Source organism: Harpia harpyja, chromosome 9, assembly GCF_026419915.1.
Source record: "Harpia harpyja isolate bHarHar1 chromosome 9, bHarHar1 primary haplotype, whole genome shotgun sequence".
In the NCBI taxonomy this organism is placed as follows: Eukaryota; Metazoa; Chordata; class Aves; order Accipitriformes; family Accipitridae; genus Harpia; species Harpia harpyja.
Window position 1 is genome coordinate 20,485,195 of NC_068948.1, and position 17,591 is coordinate 20,502,785.

At 38.3% G+C, this 17,591-nt stretch overlaps 1 protein-coding gene across 5 annotated transcripts in view; it reads right to left on the reverse strand.

Annotated features, from left to right (window-relative positions):
- Positions 1-17,591, reverse strand: part of ESRP2 (epithelial splicing regulatory protein 2) — a 48,681-nt gene that overhangs the window by 13,393 nt on the left and 17,697 nt on the right. For 3 of the 5 annotated variants that reach the window (XM_052797265.1, XM_052797264.1, XM_052797267.1), the window contains exons 4-14: positions 11,981-12,094; positions 10,068-10,182; positions 9,235-9,333; positions 9,061-9,115; positions 8,126-8,236; positions 7,255-7,387; positions 7,005-7,047; positions 6,180-6,481; positions 3,857-4,078; positions 2,375-2,573; positions 970-1,162 (exon numbers count right to left, since the gene is read on the reverse strand). In XM_052797265.1, the coding sequence (XP_052653225.1) occupies positions 970-1,162; positions 2,375-2,573; positions 3,857-4,078; positions 6,180-6,481; positions 7,005-7,047; positions 7,255-7,387; positions 8,126-8,236; positions 9,061-9,115; positions 9,235-9,333; positions 10,068-10,182; positions 11,981-12,094 (1,586 nt within the window). The remainder of the gene's footprint in view (positions 1-969; positions 1,163-2,374; positions 2,574-3,856; positions 4,079-6,179; positions 6,482-7,004; positions 7,048-7,254; positions 7,388-8,125; positions 8,237-9,060; positions 9,116-9,234; positions 9,334-10,067; positions 10,183-11,980; positions 12,095-17,591) is intronic. The other 2 variants (XM_052797266.1, XM_052797268.1) reach the window with 1 other exon arrangement.

A 17,591-nucleotide genomic window follows, 5' to 3' on the forward strand; every position in this document is an offset into this window, starting at 1 on the left:
ACCGGCAAAGATGATACTAAAAATTTAGATTTGTGAATAAGCCCAAAACCCACAGAAAACCAAGCAGCCTGGATGTGGACTGCTTTGTGGACTTTCTTCATTTCTCTTCAGCATCTGATAATTTATTTTTAGAGAAGTGAGGGAAAGGAAAATAGCTAACAATTGTAGTTGAAGACAAAGAGTAGCGTTTGTTATTTCACAGGGAAGGAGAAAAATAATAGCTGCAGATTACTAGTTCTAAGATTGTTAATAAAACCATAAAGAAAAGCCAGGGGGGATGTGGATCATAGTATGAAAAGCAGGAAAGGGCCCAAATCTGGTACTTCTGAGCCACAAAACGGTGAGTAAAGTAGCATCTCAGGTCAGGGCCTGTCTAGCAATTTACCAGATAGTCAGGCTAGTAAGTGTCACAAGCCTAGGAACTACGAATGAACAAGCTATTTCCCCACGGACCCAGGTACCAGACTTCAGTGAGCCATGTTGATACCATCTGTGAGAAAGGAAAAGCTGTAAGCAAAGCAGAAGATCTCCACATGTAAAGTGTTCTGTGTTCTCACTGATCATAGAAGTCAAACCTAGTACACACCTATGATGAGTCTTTCAGTGTGGCAACAGTGTCGTAAGTAGAAGAACAAACTAAGGGATGAGGGTAGAGGCATGTATTGACACAGCTTCTCATTTGGCCAAGAAATAGAACTGCCTTGATGACATTGCCCCTGTGCCAAAAACACTGTTAAATATTAGACCAACATTATAATGAGATTCAAACAGAACCTACAGAAAAGCTGAACTTCATTACAAGGCCACAGAGATTCAGTTAAAATGGCTACTGCATCTGCTGATGAACATCAAGTTCCCAGGATTACCTACACCAGAAGTACAAATTTAAGAGCTGTTCACAGGTGACGACACAGTTGCCTGTTCCACCAAGATGAAATGTCAAGAGAAGCAGCTAAGTCTAGGTGTTACCTGGGATAGTAAGCTGTGTAATTCATATAAAGCTGAGCAGCCTGAGCTGGGTAGTAGGTAACAGTTGGAGGAGCAGCCGTGGAGGCCTGGGGATTCCTGGTGGTTGGCAAGAGGGCTTGTGGCTGGTAAAGCGCTGCCTCTGCTGGGATCACAGCTGCTGTCTGGAAAGCAGCATAAGCTGGTGGAGAAAGACCTAAGAACAAACCAGGACACAGCAACAAGACCCAATCAGAATGGCGATCTCTGCTACAGGAAAGGAATTATTCATCCTGATGTGATTAATACCACCTGGGCATGATTAATGAACACTTGTGAAAAGACTGCTCTCCAGCCTCTGCCCTGGAGACCCCTGTTACATCACCATGAATGACAACCAGGGCATTTGAAATGAGCAGTTCCTGAGAGTTCATAACTAGAGCTGAGCAGCCTTGTTCATATGTAAATGGAAAGTAGGGAACTTCAGAGTTACTCAAAGAAAGCATAAAGCCATGTGCATAGAGAAAGCAGGCGTGCACACCAACACACCCTCTCTTCTTTCTAACAGAAGTTGTACTCTGTGGGACAAAATTACCATATTAGCTACACATGGGCATCCACAACTGCTGACCATGAGTTTTCATGTATAAGCCTCCTCCACCTTCAAAACATTTTTAGGATCTAGCAAATGGAAAAAAGAATACCCCACTAGATCACTAGTCTGATGCATTTTGATGAACAAATACCTGATTTGTATAGGAACATCAAGCTTGGCTTGGTGTGCAAATTGTTTTTATATACTATATTTGGCAGCTTTTTACTATTTTGCAAATACACATCAGTATCTGCTTTGTGATTTGGTAGTGAGACTAATTAGAATGGTACAGTAAAGTTCCATTATAGTTCCACAATAAGGTTCACTGTAATCTTAAATAAATAAAAAAAACAAAAATCCATCCAACTTCACCACTCTATGGTCTGTTAGCATATCATCCCAGTGGGCGTTTTCCTTCAAAAATAAGCCCATAGAGTACCTTCTCAATGCTCTAAGGCAAGATAGCAAGAGCACTCATTGGCAGCTAGAATACAGAATTTCTCCCCCTTTTAAAAATCCCTCTAATTCCAAGTAGGGTTCACTACAGCAAGTCTACCGCAGAGCTCAGAAGAACAGTACACCCATAAAAAGCAAACTGTGCAACAATTTCACTGGCAAGGCCTTGCTGCCCTCTACTCACCACCGAAAATACAATAAAAATGCCTCTGATCAGTCCCATTATTGCCCAAAGGGAACAATTACAATCTCAGCATGTATAGATGGATGATTATTGATCATGGCAAAACCCAAGTCAAAAGGTGAAAGGCCACAAAGCTTCAGCACCTACCACATATCAGCCTTTAGCAGCAGAGAGCAGAAGAATTGGAGACTTACATGGTAACTTACATGGCGGTGGGGATAAGCCACTACGATTTAAAGTGCCACCCATTAAAACAAAGTTCATCTCCTCTCCTGAACACTGGAATACTTCCACATAACGGTCCTTCATCATTTTTTTGTGACATTTTTGAGCCACCATAAAGGCTTTGTCAGCAGATTTCATTTGGATAAAAGCATCACCTGATGGTCGTCCCTAGGGGAGGGGGGGGGAATAATAGTAAGTCAATCTGTTATTAAAAACGTGCAGAGCACAAGAAATGCAGAAAGTACTAAGATCAGATGTCTACTGAAAGTCTGTATTGTTCTTCCATCATGTGGCACCAATGACTAATAACTCAACAATTATTTTTTGGAGCAGAAAGGCAAGACTCATGTAACCAGCACCCAGTTAACATAACTTTACTTCTGACTTCTGCAGAATGAAATAGAGAATAATTTAGTATGGAAACAAACTTTGGGGGCCTCTACTCCAAACATTGTTCAAAGCAAGGCTAACTTTCATGTTACATCAGGCCACTCATGGCCTTCTCCACTTGAAATCTGAGCATCTCCAGAGGTGGAGATTCCGCAGCATCTCTGGTAACCTGTTCAGTTGCCTAACTAATTTCTCATTGTGATTTTTTTTTCCCTTTTCACCCAATTGGAATTTTCCTTGATGCAATTTATTAACACTGTCTCTTATTCTTTCGCCATGAAGCTCTGGGAAGACTCTGGCTTTGCCTTCCCTGTAGCTATTTTTTAGGTAATAGGACAACAGTATAAAGCTCCAGACATGCTTTAGTAAAGTCCATAGTTACATTAGAAATTGATTTCCACATCTGATTTTCTGCAACCTGACAGACTTTGCTGTATGTATAAAATATTAAAAACTTTAACAAAAAAGCAAAACAAAAATAGTAGATCTCTCTCATTTGTTTTCTTTAATACCTCAGTATTTCTGTGGCTAATAGAGGTTATTTTTAACACAACAAGGAAAAAATATCCTTATGATTATGTCATTAAAATATATCCAAAACACAATTTTTAATTATCAACTTCCTTTAAAGCCTGAGAAGTGTCTAATCAAGTTAGAAGTTAGGAAAACCTAATACTTCTACAAATACCACTCAAACACAGCTACCATTGAGCAGGAACCCTGAAGCTGACAGAGCAGCTATGCCATCTAACATGAGACATTTTTGTCTTGTGTATTTCCAGCACTTGACTGAAACACAAAGTACTATTTAAGACAGCCTCCAGGATAAAGCTATCATTAAAAGAACAAGCTTCATCCTCCCCAATCTTGTGCATACATATACAGAAAGAAAAGCACATGTGTATGTAAAAGGGGAAGACAAATGAGGAAAAGACAAACAGAACATGGTTTTCTCAAGGTTATAGACGACCTAAAGCACAGCCAAGAACAGGTAAGCTACCCTGACTTCTAACTTTGTTCAATAACTGGAAAGTTAGCCCTCCCATGCAAAACACTGTTACCTGTTGATTAAGGACCATGTGAACTCCATGGGGCTTGATATCAGCTGTGGCATCTCCCATAAATTCCAAGATGTCATCAATGCCAGCAGTGTAAGGTAGGCCTCTGAGCCGGACACAGTCACGTATGCTACCCGTGGCAATGGTATATGGTGGGGGTATGACAGGAATTATGGGAGTTGGGAGAGTGGGAATAAGAGGTGTTGACATATATCGATTAAGTACCTGTTGGCAAAAAAGCACATTGATAGAGATTTACACACCATCTGGCTGAGCACAAATCAGTTCTCATAATACTATTTCACACATTTAAATAAATCCACTTCCAACATCAGAGAAAAAAAAAAAAAACCTTCTTAAACCAAATTATTGTGGATAGTTTCCTGTTGGGCATTTGAAAGTTTCAAACTCAGAAGGGGAGAGGGGAAGTCTAACAAATTCAATTTGCTAGACTCTAATAACAGACCTCTCTAATCTCATTATAAAAAAGCTAAAAGCAGATTACAGTTCATGTTGGACTATCCCAAGAAGGAACATCTGAAAGCCACATTTGTGCTAATAAACCAGTATTGTCACATACAGTTCTTACTTAAATTAGTGTAAATGAAAAACAGTCATTTTAAAAGAACTGAAACCTGAAATAACTGATAAGTAAAAACACTAGCTCTAACTCATTCATAAAACCTGATTGGTTAAGTGAGGGTGCTTGGTTTTTTAAGCTGAGTGCTCATCTCCAAGTACAGGTTTTCAAGGAGTAAGGAAAAAAAAAAAAAAAGAAATAATTAAAAAAAAGTATAAGAATTATAGGTAACCTTGATCTCAACATTTTATTTTCTCTTGACTCATTCCCAAATGACAAAGGGAACATAACTTGCTGTTGGGGCATACTGCTGAAAAACGTATTTAGCGATGATTATCAGAAATAAACAAACATATTGTACCAAAAGAGGTACCAAAAAAGGCGGTTACAAAGCTTTAGTTTTCTCAATAATCATTCAGCCTAGGGAGTTTGTCACAACAGAAGCCTTTTTTCAAGAATCTACTTGTAGCACATTTCAGGCCAGAAATCTTCTCCCTCAGTTGTGTATAGAATATTGCAATTACTTTGTATTAACACTAAGTAGATGAGAGCTGGCTTTACCTCTTGCAATTACTCAAACAAGCAGCTTGTAATTCCTTAAAAAAAAAAATCATCCCTTGCTCAAGCAGCAAAAAAATTAGGGTGTCACCCTAGACAGCTGTCAGAGGAAGAAGTAATGACATACTGATAGAATACAAGTTTTATCCAGGTCTCCCTAACAAAAGTGAGAGCAAAAACTTGGTCACTGTGACAGAGTGTTTTTGTTCCTTAGAGGATTCAGCCTCCTTCTCTCGTGGCGGGGGTGGGGGGTGGGGGGGTGGAATAAAGGAAAAAAAAAATCTCACCATGCCATTTCACTTAGTCTTTTACGATACACATATCAGATTCTTGGCTGGTCTAATCTCTGTATCACAGTACTAAGGGTAAATTGTAGGTCTACAAGCGTGGATATTCTTTCCCTTGCCCCAGCCCTTCTATTGAAAAGACTTCTCATGTCACATAGGTTGAAACAGTTAAGTTTTTATAGCCAGTGGTTATGCAAAGACCAGATCAAATCTCATAATGGTTACCTTTGGCATTATCAGTCTAGAAATATTCTGTGTCAGGCAGAAAAATGTAATATGTGATTTTTTCACAGGCTCGAGTTGCTGGTGCCAAAATAAAATCATTTTACCAGTTCAAGATGATGATTATAGGAAATGGTGAAGCATAGGGAAAAAAGTGAAATATATTATCTTAGGACAACAAATATTTCACTTCCTTTTACCAAAAATCAGATACATCCTGGTAATTCTTAAGTTTCCAACAAAGCAGTTGTAGGAAAAGCTAATTTAATGCATCCAGATTTGGATTTAATGTTAGAAATTCTGTACATGGACACCAGAATTTAAAGACAATACTGCAGATTTCAAGAAGCATTACTACAATACTATCAATCTAGTATATTTTTAGAATTATTTTTGTGATTTCAGTCAATCCTTAAGAATTAGAAGAAAATTATCCAATGATTTTTACTTTACAATCTGAGGAATGTTAAAAAAGAAAAACAAACAGTGGCAATAAAAAACAAAAAAACCAATGCTGCACAATTTTCCATGCCAATCAGTAAGTACATATTGCTCTTTCTAGAGCTTGACATCTTTAATATAATAGACTTTCATGGTTGTCTACAATGTACTTGTGTGCAAGTGTTAGACGAAATGTTTTAACTGTTAAGTTTTGAGTCTCACAGCCAATAGTTACAACCTGTTGGACTTCTGCTGCTGTGCTCCTGAAGAGTTCAATGTAACGTTTTCCAAGTATTTCTTTGTGCTTTTTAAGTGCATTCTGTGCATATTCTTCACAGGAAAATAACACAAATGCATCTCCTGTGGGCCTGCCATCTGGGTACTTGACAAAGAGAAGTCCCTCTTTCTCTCCTGTGACTGGGCACTCTGGCCCCAGGAACCCCAAGACATCCTCCTGAGTAGCAGTGAATGGAAGGCCTCTCATCCGGATGATAACTTGATTCTCCTTAGATAAGAACTGGGCCACTTCATTGGACGTGCCTGGTAGAAAGACGACAGCATATGGTCAGCCAACAACATATGGTCATGCTGGTCAGTCAATTTGATAGGACACAGGAGCGGCAAAGCATTAAGGAGCAACATAGGAGGTAAGTAGCTAGCAACAAACCCACAGAAGACCTGAGACACTACTAACTCCCAGTAATATATTTTGAAGTGAAAATCCCTTACCCTGAAAATGTTTCATATTTTAATGAAATTGGAACAAAATGAGATTAGTGTGAACTTATACAAAATATATAGATCCTTCTACTGCAAAGGCTCATCTTCCTCCCAAACAGCAAGACCTGTCTGTGAACATCACAGCCCAAATGCTCACAGCTCAAATTCAACCACATGAAACCAGAACTTGACAGGGTCAAGTATTCTTGGAAGGCAAAACAGGAAAAGCTACTTCATTATCGATTTGTGTCCTCAGTCAGGAGAAGAAAAAAAAAAAAAAATCAGAACTAAGACAAGACTCCTATGAACTTAAGTAATCACACTGAACTCCAGCATCACTTACCTCCTGCAATTTTTAAGAATTCTTCCCCAGTTGCTTTGTAAACCTTAAAAAGGAAAAAAAAAAAAAAAAAAAAAATCACATGTGAAAATTACAACATTCAGCTCTAAACCACACTCACTCTTCCACATGTGAGAGAATTGTATTTTGGTACTTTGAGCAAAACAGAAGTGCGGTTTGTCCTCATTTAAAACTGTAGTCTAAAATATTCAGGTTGCTCTCCAAAGATTTGTTTCAAGTCACTCTTTTTTACCTCAATGTATCTGCTACCCATGTGATGCTTATGTCTTTCCAGTGCAAGATCTCTCTGTTCCGAATTGACAAACCGAACTAATGCCTCCCCATTTCTTCTTCCTTGAGCATTCAGACAAAGAGCCACACCACCTCTGGAAGGTAAAGCCAACAAAAATAAACTTAGTTTAAATCTTCAATACATTTAATATATAATTGTGTAAGAATAGTAGAGAAATTAGACTAACATGGAGTTTACAGATTGAAAAAGAAATTTCTACTATCCACAATTTAATTTCATTTTTAATGTAACACAATTGTACTGCAGAATCCACTTCGGTGAGATCTTGGATCTAATGCTGTTCACCACTTTCTCAGCTTTCCTGCAGATGTAAATTTGCAAGCCCTTCCTATCATCTCAGTGTTGAGAATCTGGAATACATATTAAGTGACAGGTATGCTAAATATATATATACAGAGGTGTACACATATCAGCCATATGAAAACTTCTTCCAACAGCACTTGGGAGGTTTCTGAATCTGGCCTGTTTTGGAGGTATAGCAGAATACTGAAGAGTCGGCACAAAATTAAAGCATCTATTATATCTTGCAGTAGGAGTTTCTCCCTTTAGGTACTAGCAATAAATGAACGTATGTTGGTTTTCAACTGATAAATCTCTTTTCTTCTTCACACACTTCAAAACTCTTTCTTGCACACCTAAGGCTGGTAAACCTGTTCAGGCATCATGCCCTGGGTGGGAAGGGGCCTGGGTGGGGAAAGACAGTAGAAGTGAGGACTCTAGTGGGGGGTGGGGGGAATGTATGTTAAACAAATATTAACAGAACTTGCTGTTAAAGTCAAAAGTGATAAAGCAAAACAAATTCTTATCTTACTTGGCAATGTTAAGTCCTTTGAAAAATCGAGCAATATCTTGGTCTGATGACTGCCATGGCAAACCTCTGGCACGTATTACTGTCTCACTGTCCACTGTTTCAGATTTACTACTGCACAGAAAGAAAAAGAAGCCAAAGTAAGATTTAATCTAGGTTTTCCATTATCTTACCAAATTTCAGTTTGCAACTAATGTAACTTGTAAATCAGGAGTATATTTGCTGTTGACACTCTTCCAATTCCGTTACTCCTTTCAATAAAGAAAGGAAAGACAACTGGGATAATCCTTTTGTGCGTACAACGCCTAAAAGGCACTATGTTGTCACCACATTGCAGTTCCTTAAAAAGAAAAAATAGGAAAACTGTCTCAAAGTCAAGTAATAAGGAACTGGATTAATTTTATTTGAAAGATCTAACAATCCAACATAGATGATTACAAGACAGTCCTAAATATGAATACATATTACTTATGCTTAAGATGTTTCATTGTCCTGTTACTGCAATGCCTTTGAACACAAAGAACCATTCTGTTTCTTCTCTCCTTAAACCCAATATGCAATACAGCTTGTTAGACCACTCTTCAGAAGCACCACGTAGGTCAGTTGCATATAGGGTGCACTAGCCATTACCCCTGTTGACTTAGGGAAAGTTCACAAATATTTCTTCACCACTGGGTAAGATAAGTCAGCCTCACTGCCATGCAAAACAGAAGCTAGAGAACAAAGAGCATTTAACTTGCAGTGACTTTAAAGAGACGGACTAAAGTACAGCATTCAACATACCAGCTATAGTCTGTCTACACTAGACTACTGAATATACTATTCCTGTTCTCAGGAACCAACCTACTTTGCCAGTGACCATGAGGAAATATTCACAAGCTTTCCTTCCTGTAGACAAGACATCTTTAGTTGTAAACAACCGTGACAAGGGCACTTACCAAGGACCTGTTTCGTACTTGTATTTCACAGTTTCAGGCTCAGTAAATACATGATCTGCAACAAAACAGGAAGTTTAAATATAACCAGGGTCAGTGATTACTTAAGAATGACAGTACCACTGCCAATTCTTACAGGAAAGAGATTTCAGCATTCTGTATAAATAGTTCACTTACCACCACTTTCAGAAAGCATGCTGAAAATGATAGCCACCATGGTTTTCACTTGCCACACACCAAAGTCCTCTTCTGTTTCATCTGTCCCTAAGCCTAGATCTAAACAGGTGATTACAGAAAATAACAGACTTGCACAACTATTTGTAAACAAGTCATAAGGCTTTCCTGATATTAACACAGAAACGGTAATCAAATTTACTGGTCTTAGTGGGAACACATGACCATTAGACAACTGCTCATAAACTGGTTAATATTCACTTTAACGGTCAACAATCTGAAGACTATTGATAGCTTACATCATTTCAGTGTTAACAGTTAAAAAAAAAAAAGCAACTGACTAAGTTCCTATCACTTCAAACACAACTGAACTTTAACCACATTCAGCTGAGCCACAACAATCCTCCTAAAATTTAAATGTAGGGTTTTAGGTTTGTCTGTTTGTTTGTTTTAAACTCAGTTCAGTGAGGATCATACAACAGAACTATTACTATCTGCAAACAGTAGCAGCTTGCAGGCCAGCTGGTGCTGAAAAGGCCCACTGATAGCTAAGCTTTTGCTTTAAGATCAAGTATCAATGCAAGTGATGTTTTTCTTTAGTGGATTTACTAAATATGGTTTAGAACTCAGTGATAGACTCAAATTGAAGAAAAAAAAAAAATTACAAGCAGAGCCACTCCACTCAACACACACTTAAGCAAACATTCCTTCCATTTTACCTGTGAGTTTTTAAAATCCACATCTTAGTTTAGAAGAATAAAACCTGTAATGATCACAGAGATAAAACCTAAGGAAGCATAATTGATTCTGGTCTAAGAGCTGCAGCAAAAGGATACATTCTGCCATGGTCTTGATAGTCTGATCTTTTATGGCGGCTGAACTAGGGTAGCAAGTATGAAATTCTTTGCGCAGATCATAAAAGGAATAGAAGCAGTCTGACAGCAGGAAGTTCTACAAGGAAGGCAAAAAGTTTGTTTTGTACACACCACTGCTTTAAATTCCGACTAGTATTTTTGGATTGAATGAGGCAGTCTCAAAAATCACATAGTTGCATGTCATCAGCTTGTCTATGATAGACCAGTTTAGTTCTTTTGTAACACAGTTCGAATTCCATAGCCTTACAGAATTAGATCTCTAGATGAGCAAACCCAAATAGCTTCTGAGAGGCAGACCTGTGCAAAACAGCTAGAGAAGATGGATGGGGAAGGAAAAAAAAAAAAAAAAAATCTAGGTTTTGCTGTTTTATAAATACTCCCATTCTCCCATTTAGGATACTGTATTTTCTCTTTTGTGGCGACACTGAAAAGGAAAATTGTACCAAAACATGATAACAGAGTTTAAATAAATATTGTTACAGTGTACATTATTAAACAAACATTTAAGCAGCCCTTCACTCAGACATTAGCTTATTTTTTCAAGGAATAAAACAAATAATTCTGGTCTAATTCACTACTTTCTCTCTTGCACTCTCCAGCTGTTTTACTATATAAAAGTTTGACTTCGGCCTAGCCAAACAGCACCCACCTTTGTAAATAAAGAGTTAAGTAAAGTCACAAGGTAATGCTTCTTAGAATGGTAGGAATAGCAAGAGCTAAGGTCCGAGGCTTACTGACATTTAACATGCAGGAAGAAATAAACTCTCTCAAATAAAAAAGTATTGAAGGAGAAATAAAAGAAAAAAAAGATAAAGAAATACAGTATTACAAGACTCAACACTTGATCAGATCCATTCCTTGATCTGTTATGGACAATTATTTCTTCCACAACATTACAGTATTTGTTTTGGTTTAGTCCATTTTTTTCAAGAGGGAAGTACAAAGAATTACCCACAAAAAAAAGAAAAAAAAAAAAAAGTACTATCATGTTTGAATGTTAAATAATAATCCTGCTTTCTTACTTGCTTCATCCCTACATAAACATGCACTTTTCATAAAAAGTCACAGTGTTATGTCTTAATATAACACAAATGCCAAATGAATATTTGTAGAAACTCAGCGTGAGCCAATACCCTTATATAGAGAAAAAAAAAAAAAAACATCAGTCAACTCCTTACATGTCAGCAGCTCCCATTCCTGCAGGGTTCCTGCAGACCCTGCCAAGCAGGCTAACTCAAGAGCCACCACTCTGCACAAAGGCAAGATTCTTTGCCCTATGCAAGACAGCCTGCTCTAAGCCCTTGCAGGAACTTGGAGAGGGAACTGCTGCTTCATGTGGGAGTAGCAAATAAGCTGTAGCACTACTTCCCACTGAATAAATGCAGATGGGGAACTGCTGTCATTCTCCAGGGCAAGTCACTGCCTGTGTGTTTACCCTCTACAGGACATTGACACATGGCTTCTAACAATTTCAGATCTTGGCAGAAACCCGTGGCTCCACACAGAACCTGTGGTTTAACTCAAGCTTAAACAAAGCAATAGTTCTTAGACCTGCACCTTTGCTTCCATTTCTTGAGACACAGAATTCAAAGTACTTGTATTGTTCCTGTCTCTATCCCGTCTTCCCTAATTTTCCTCTTCATTATGCTCATCTAGGAGTCCTCCAATACTGTAGCTGACTTCCAAAAGCAAGTACCAAGAACTGCTTCTCTGCTACTCAGTGTTGAGACAGGGAGGGGATCACCTTAAATATTCTTGGAACACTATAGTTCCCAAGGTTGAATTGTGTTGCTCATCTCAAACTCACATAAGCTATTTTCTTTGATGTCCTTAAAACACAGTACTGCCCTTCTGCATCAGTTCTGATCTCATACCTTCTTAGATGTTTCTGGGTGGAGGACTTGTCGAATGAGTAACTGGCCATCACTGCAGAGTGTGTAAGAGCTCCTTCCAAGTACTTTCAAATCACTGGATACCAGCTGACTAAACTGAAAAATGAAATGATAAATTTCATTGTACTGACCGATAGAGACAATTCCATAAAACAAGCACTTACCATTACTACAACACTTTTTTTTTTTTTTTTAGAAGATAAAATAATTCAGCACTTTGTAATAGCTTTTGAAAAAACATGATGGAGAACAGACATGGGCTCCTGATAAAGGTAAGCAAACAATGGGCATTTGTGGAATAGAAAATAAGAACACCAGCAGTATGGTAAAAAGAACAATTAGGACAATATGGCAGAATTATGAGTTCATATGAAAGGTCATGGTATTATAAGGGTAAAGTTTAAAATCTGAACTAACTATAATAAAAGCTATGAAATATTTGAAAGAAAAAACCTCTCCATGTCAATCACAATACTGATTTTGCCATAGCCTTTCTTCACTTATGGCACCTTTGACTTCGGTTATGTCCATAATAACTTTTTTTTTTTTTTAATTTGAACTTCAAAAAGAAAACAGCTACCGATCAGGATTTACTAATGTTTCAAAAGTTATATGCTAAGAAAAGCTGAACAAATTGTGGTCTACTACCTTCAAAAGTGAAATTATAATCAAGTCGGATCCAAACCAACGAAAGTTCTTCGTAGAGATACAATGTTACAAACACTAGATAAAATTACTCCCTACCTGTAGGATGGATAACCCCCAATAGGTTAATTCTCAAGAGGAAAGGGCTTCATCTGTCTTGTTCAATGTTATTTTCCATACTTATCCAATAGTTTCTAGCCTTTTATTACTCCATACCACTGTTAAACTCCTTGCTCATCATAGTCAACTAACGTATTATAGTATCTACTTGTATCAAATCAGTAAATAGTAGCTGGTTAGCTAACTTTCAAGGGGACAAATATAATTATTCTAAGCTTCCCTCTTGATGCTACTCTCTCCCAGGAAAGCATTGCCTCACAAACAAAGCAATAATTAACATCATGATGCAGTAGCCACCCACTACTCTTGGCAATAGCTTACAACTCCAAAACAACCACCCCCAAAAGCAAATTACAAGTTGACTTGAAACTCAGACAGTATCTTTATGCTGTCTTTTAACCTGTGTATGGGGAGAAAAGATGGTTGGTTTCTTTTATCATCAACACATGCGAGAGTTTACATAGTTACAGTCTCTGCTCAGGAAAGATGATGTCTTAATGATCTGATCCCACAGCTACACAGTATTCACTGTGTGAACAAATGTTGCAGCATCTGCATCCCAAAGGTAAGGCTCCACAAGGCAGAAATCATGTATTGAACATGATTTAGTAGAGGCAGAGACATGATTACCCAGGCTTTGTTTCAAAATAACTGCTCAAATCCAATTCAGGCCCTTTTCTAGGCTTGGACAGCAAACCAGCATTCCACTACCACTTTGAGTTCAGAAATGATATGTAGTAGCCACTACTACAGCAAGACAGATAACTGAGCGACAGAGCTGGGTAAGGAGAAGCACTTACATCAGCATCTTCTGTAAGTTGCTTAATTTGCAGATATAAATATATCTATAAAAAGTTCTTTAATATCAAACAGAAAATATTTGAAACTTTAAGAAAGATGAAATATCCCCCCTCAAAAAAACCTTTACAATGCAATTCTTTGCACACTACCAACACACACACATCCCACTCACTCCCCCCACTGCCCGCTGCCCCCCCCAAAAAACAAAAACAAACAAACAATCCAAACCCTTGCAGATTCAGAAAGCCAGTTTCCTCCTGATTGCTAGTTCACGTTGTGTTCCTACCACAAGTTGAAGTCTTGAAGAACCCAAGGCTATAAAGCAAGTCATTGTTTAAGGATGATTTAAAGTCAGAAAATTGAGATCTGAGCGCGCTCAAAATACCTCAGCTGATGTGTAAACACCAGAAGAAGAAGAAAATTCCAGAGGACTCAAAAGGAACCACTTCAGAAATGCAGTTCTGGGGACTGCCACAATCACAGACCAATAACAAATATTCTCACTACAACAACAGACATGAGGAGAATAGCCTTCTTACTAAATGTAGCACCTTATTACTTTGTTTTAACTTCTGGGCACAGTAAAGAGCAAATATTTGTAAAAAGGGTTTGGAAATGGTGATAGGAATTAGCCTCCAGAAGCTATACAGGGATTCTTCCCAAAAGGAAGCAGCCTTGCTGATGAACGGTAATAAAACACTCCCCAAACCTTCAACTTTGTACCCTGTGCTTCTGAAGAGGCACAAGAGCCCATATATAAAGAGTGCAGTTAGGGGGCTATTTTGATCAGGTACAAGAAGAAATCCAACATGCACAACTTGAGAGAAGCAGCAAATGTATGCAGCCTCCTGCTTTACAAATAAAACATAAGAATCGTAGTTCAAAAAGTCTTCACCAAGTTAGAAAACAAAAGGAGAAAAATGTTTGGACAAGGGAGGAAATGCTCAGGCTAAATAGTATAAGTCAAGTTGGTAAAAATCTAGACTGTTGCACTGAAATGTTCACTTTTTTTTTCAGATGGTGTTTCCCACACAACATACAGCTGAAAAGACAGATACACAATACAGCTATTTTCAGAAGCCCCTGATGAGAAGACATCAAGAAGAGTGAAATATTGCATAAGGACACTGATAAGCCCGATACTCCAAGTGTACTAAGGTTTAAAGAAGGCATGCGAGGGAGCATTTGTTTTTATTTTTAACTGAGCCCAAGTATTTGCACTGCACGTTTATTAAATGTCAGTGATAACATTCAACATTGCAAACTCCTTTCCAATGGGACAATCAACATATCAAAACAATTCTCTACTTTTCTTACTAGAAGCTAGCAACTTAAAGTGCCTTAGATAAAATGCCACAAGGTTGGCAGGCCTTGCTGAGTGCTTATTTAGAAACTTCTGTTTTAAAAACAGCCTTTTTCAAACTTTGCGGTGTGCTGCTCCAGAAGAGGGCAAAATGAGCGTGGGAAGAATAGTCAGGAGACATAAGCAATCCTTCCTATCCAAAACAGCTTAACTATTTCATGGGTTAACTGAGGAGAGGAATGGGGTAGCAGAGTATGAATGGGAGATTCACCTAGGAGAAGAGCATGGGGCAAAATAGCAAGCATAACACTGCCACAGAGGAACGACAGATATTTGAGATTAGCCTGAACAGGCTTCTTTCATCTACATGAGACGTGTCCAAATTCTGGAAAGGTTAAATATGAAAAGCATAGCTCTGGACTAGCTCTCGTTACTAGAGATCACACTGGACCCTTAAGTCTTTCAGGCAATAGATACAGCCTATCACATATATCAAAAGGAGTTAAAGCAACCAGTGCAGATGTGTTTACAAAGTCACATTGAAATATAAGTTAAACAATTCAGCATTCCTGCAGAATAGCCATCTGCAGCCTCCTTTTTCACACTATGAATTTCAGGCAGCATCTCAAAAAGCAACCTTGAACCAGCATACACCCAAATGCAGCAAGCTAAGGACAAGTTAAGACCAGTGCCAGATTTACGTTACATTTTTCTGTCTCACATGTTGAACAACCTGTCCACAACTCTGTCATTTCATAAATTCCATCCACATCTCCCTCACTCCACTAATAAAAACCATCTCAGCTATTTACCTCCTGTTATTCATCTTCATGCTGTCCTCCATAGCACTATCCTACTTCAGCATGCAAAGCTGCCCCACCTGAAGACTTCCTCCACCAAGCTCACACACCCTGTGTTTCCCCTGTTAATCTACTCATTTCATAGCAACAGAGTTATACAGAATGTTAATCACCACTGTTTGCATCTTGCAACCAGCCCTCATTTCAACTGCAAGAACCACAGTGTATTGGCATCACCCTCCACCCTTCATTGCTTATTCCACCAGATCAGTCTTTCTAGTACAGCTCTGATGAATCATTCTGTATTTAAAGGAATATGTTCAATAATTCAATACTGAGATTAAAAACTGAACAGAGAGAAGAGGAAGAACCAAACAAGCTGCTCTGTACACTTACCTCCAAGAAACCAGAAACAGTTCTTGGAGAAAAAGGTGGTGAGAGGTAAGGACAGAGTTTGAGCACCAGTTTGAAAAACTGGCTAAACAGGATTTTGGTCGTGTAGCTGAGAGCACAAAGAGAGCGAAGAGACATGTTTCGCCAGCAGCAAAGATGGATGAAAGCCAGCACAAGCTGCTATGTTTTCTGCAAATGAATCCCAAGTGGCTGAAATGACACAGCCCCCTTCATGTTGCCTTAACTATAACTGAACAAAGCTGTGGATCTTAGAGAAAAAAGAAGATTCCTCATTAAGCTCTTTCTATAGTTATGATGCATGAAGCACTAAAATAAACCTCTGGCTATTTGGATATTCCCTTCTCCCTAACTAAAAATAGCTCTCATCCTTGAGAAAGGCCACTGCATCTGCGCTGTATCTGTGCCTGGCATGGTAATGAAATACTGAGGTAATTCAGTTGCAGGATGCATCCATACTGTCAACTGAACCATTTCTAAAACACCAAGATACTCTAGGGGATTGTCTTTTTAATTCACCTCTGGGAAATAGCAGAAAATTTGGCTGCTTCTTACTCGTCAGACCTCCAGCAGCTCCTAGCGCGTCTTCAAAATGGGATCCATTCCTTTAGCAATGCACAAAGTTTCTCTTTTTTGCTTCTTTTAGCCCCACTGACCCATCATAGCTAACAGCACCAGACAAGACACAAAAATATTCACAAAGCTTCAGAATTAAAGGCATCCTTGCAATTTAACTAGGTCTGGAACATTATGCTAAAGCATAACATAAAAATCCAGAAATAAGCTTAGCTTGTAGTCCATGCTTAAACTAGACATACATCTATTCCCAAGTAGAAAGATGAGTTATTAGATTTATCAATATCCTTTGCACAAAGGATGGTCTTCACGGTGTGGGGACATGGTATCAAATCAGTGGTATCGACAGGCGTGTTACTAAATTGCCCAGAGATAACAATTTGGTGATTAGACATGGTGAATACATGATCAAGTTTCTGCCAATTAGCATATCAAAAAGTGCTCATTTTGACTTCTGTGCCATCTTTAGACTTAGGCAGGAGGACAAATCACACCTCGTCCAGCCAAAAATTAAGATGCAAGACGGACAGATGATAATTCATTTGGGATAAAGCCTGTCAAAAGAATTTGAACAGGCTTAGCATTCTAGATCAGTCTTTTGAAAAAACAAAAAAACCCCACCACAAACCCCAAAACTTATTCAAGAGTGACATCTTTTGGCCATTATTAAAAGGAAAACTTTCAGGAATAACTTAGAAGAAAAGATATTTCGGCTCACCTAGGCTTATATATTCCAATATATTCCCTTGAGCTTAAAGAACTCATATTACTACTATGTAGCTGTCCTAGAGAAAGTGAAAATATACTCTACAGATCTGTAAAATACACTGAGACAAAAAAAGTTTTAGCTGAGGCACATAAACATGAACTGCTTACAATCTCTTTTGCTCAAAACTGGAAAATTAGCTACACGTGGGTTTTTTTCCCATATTAATTT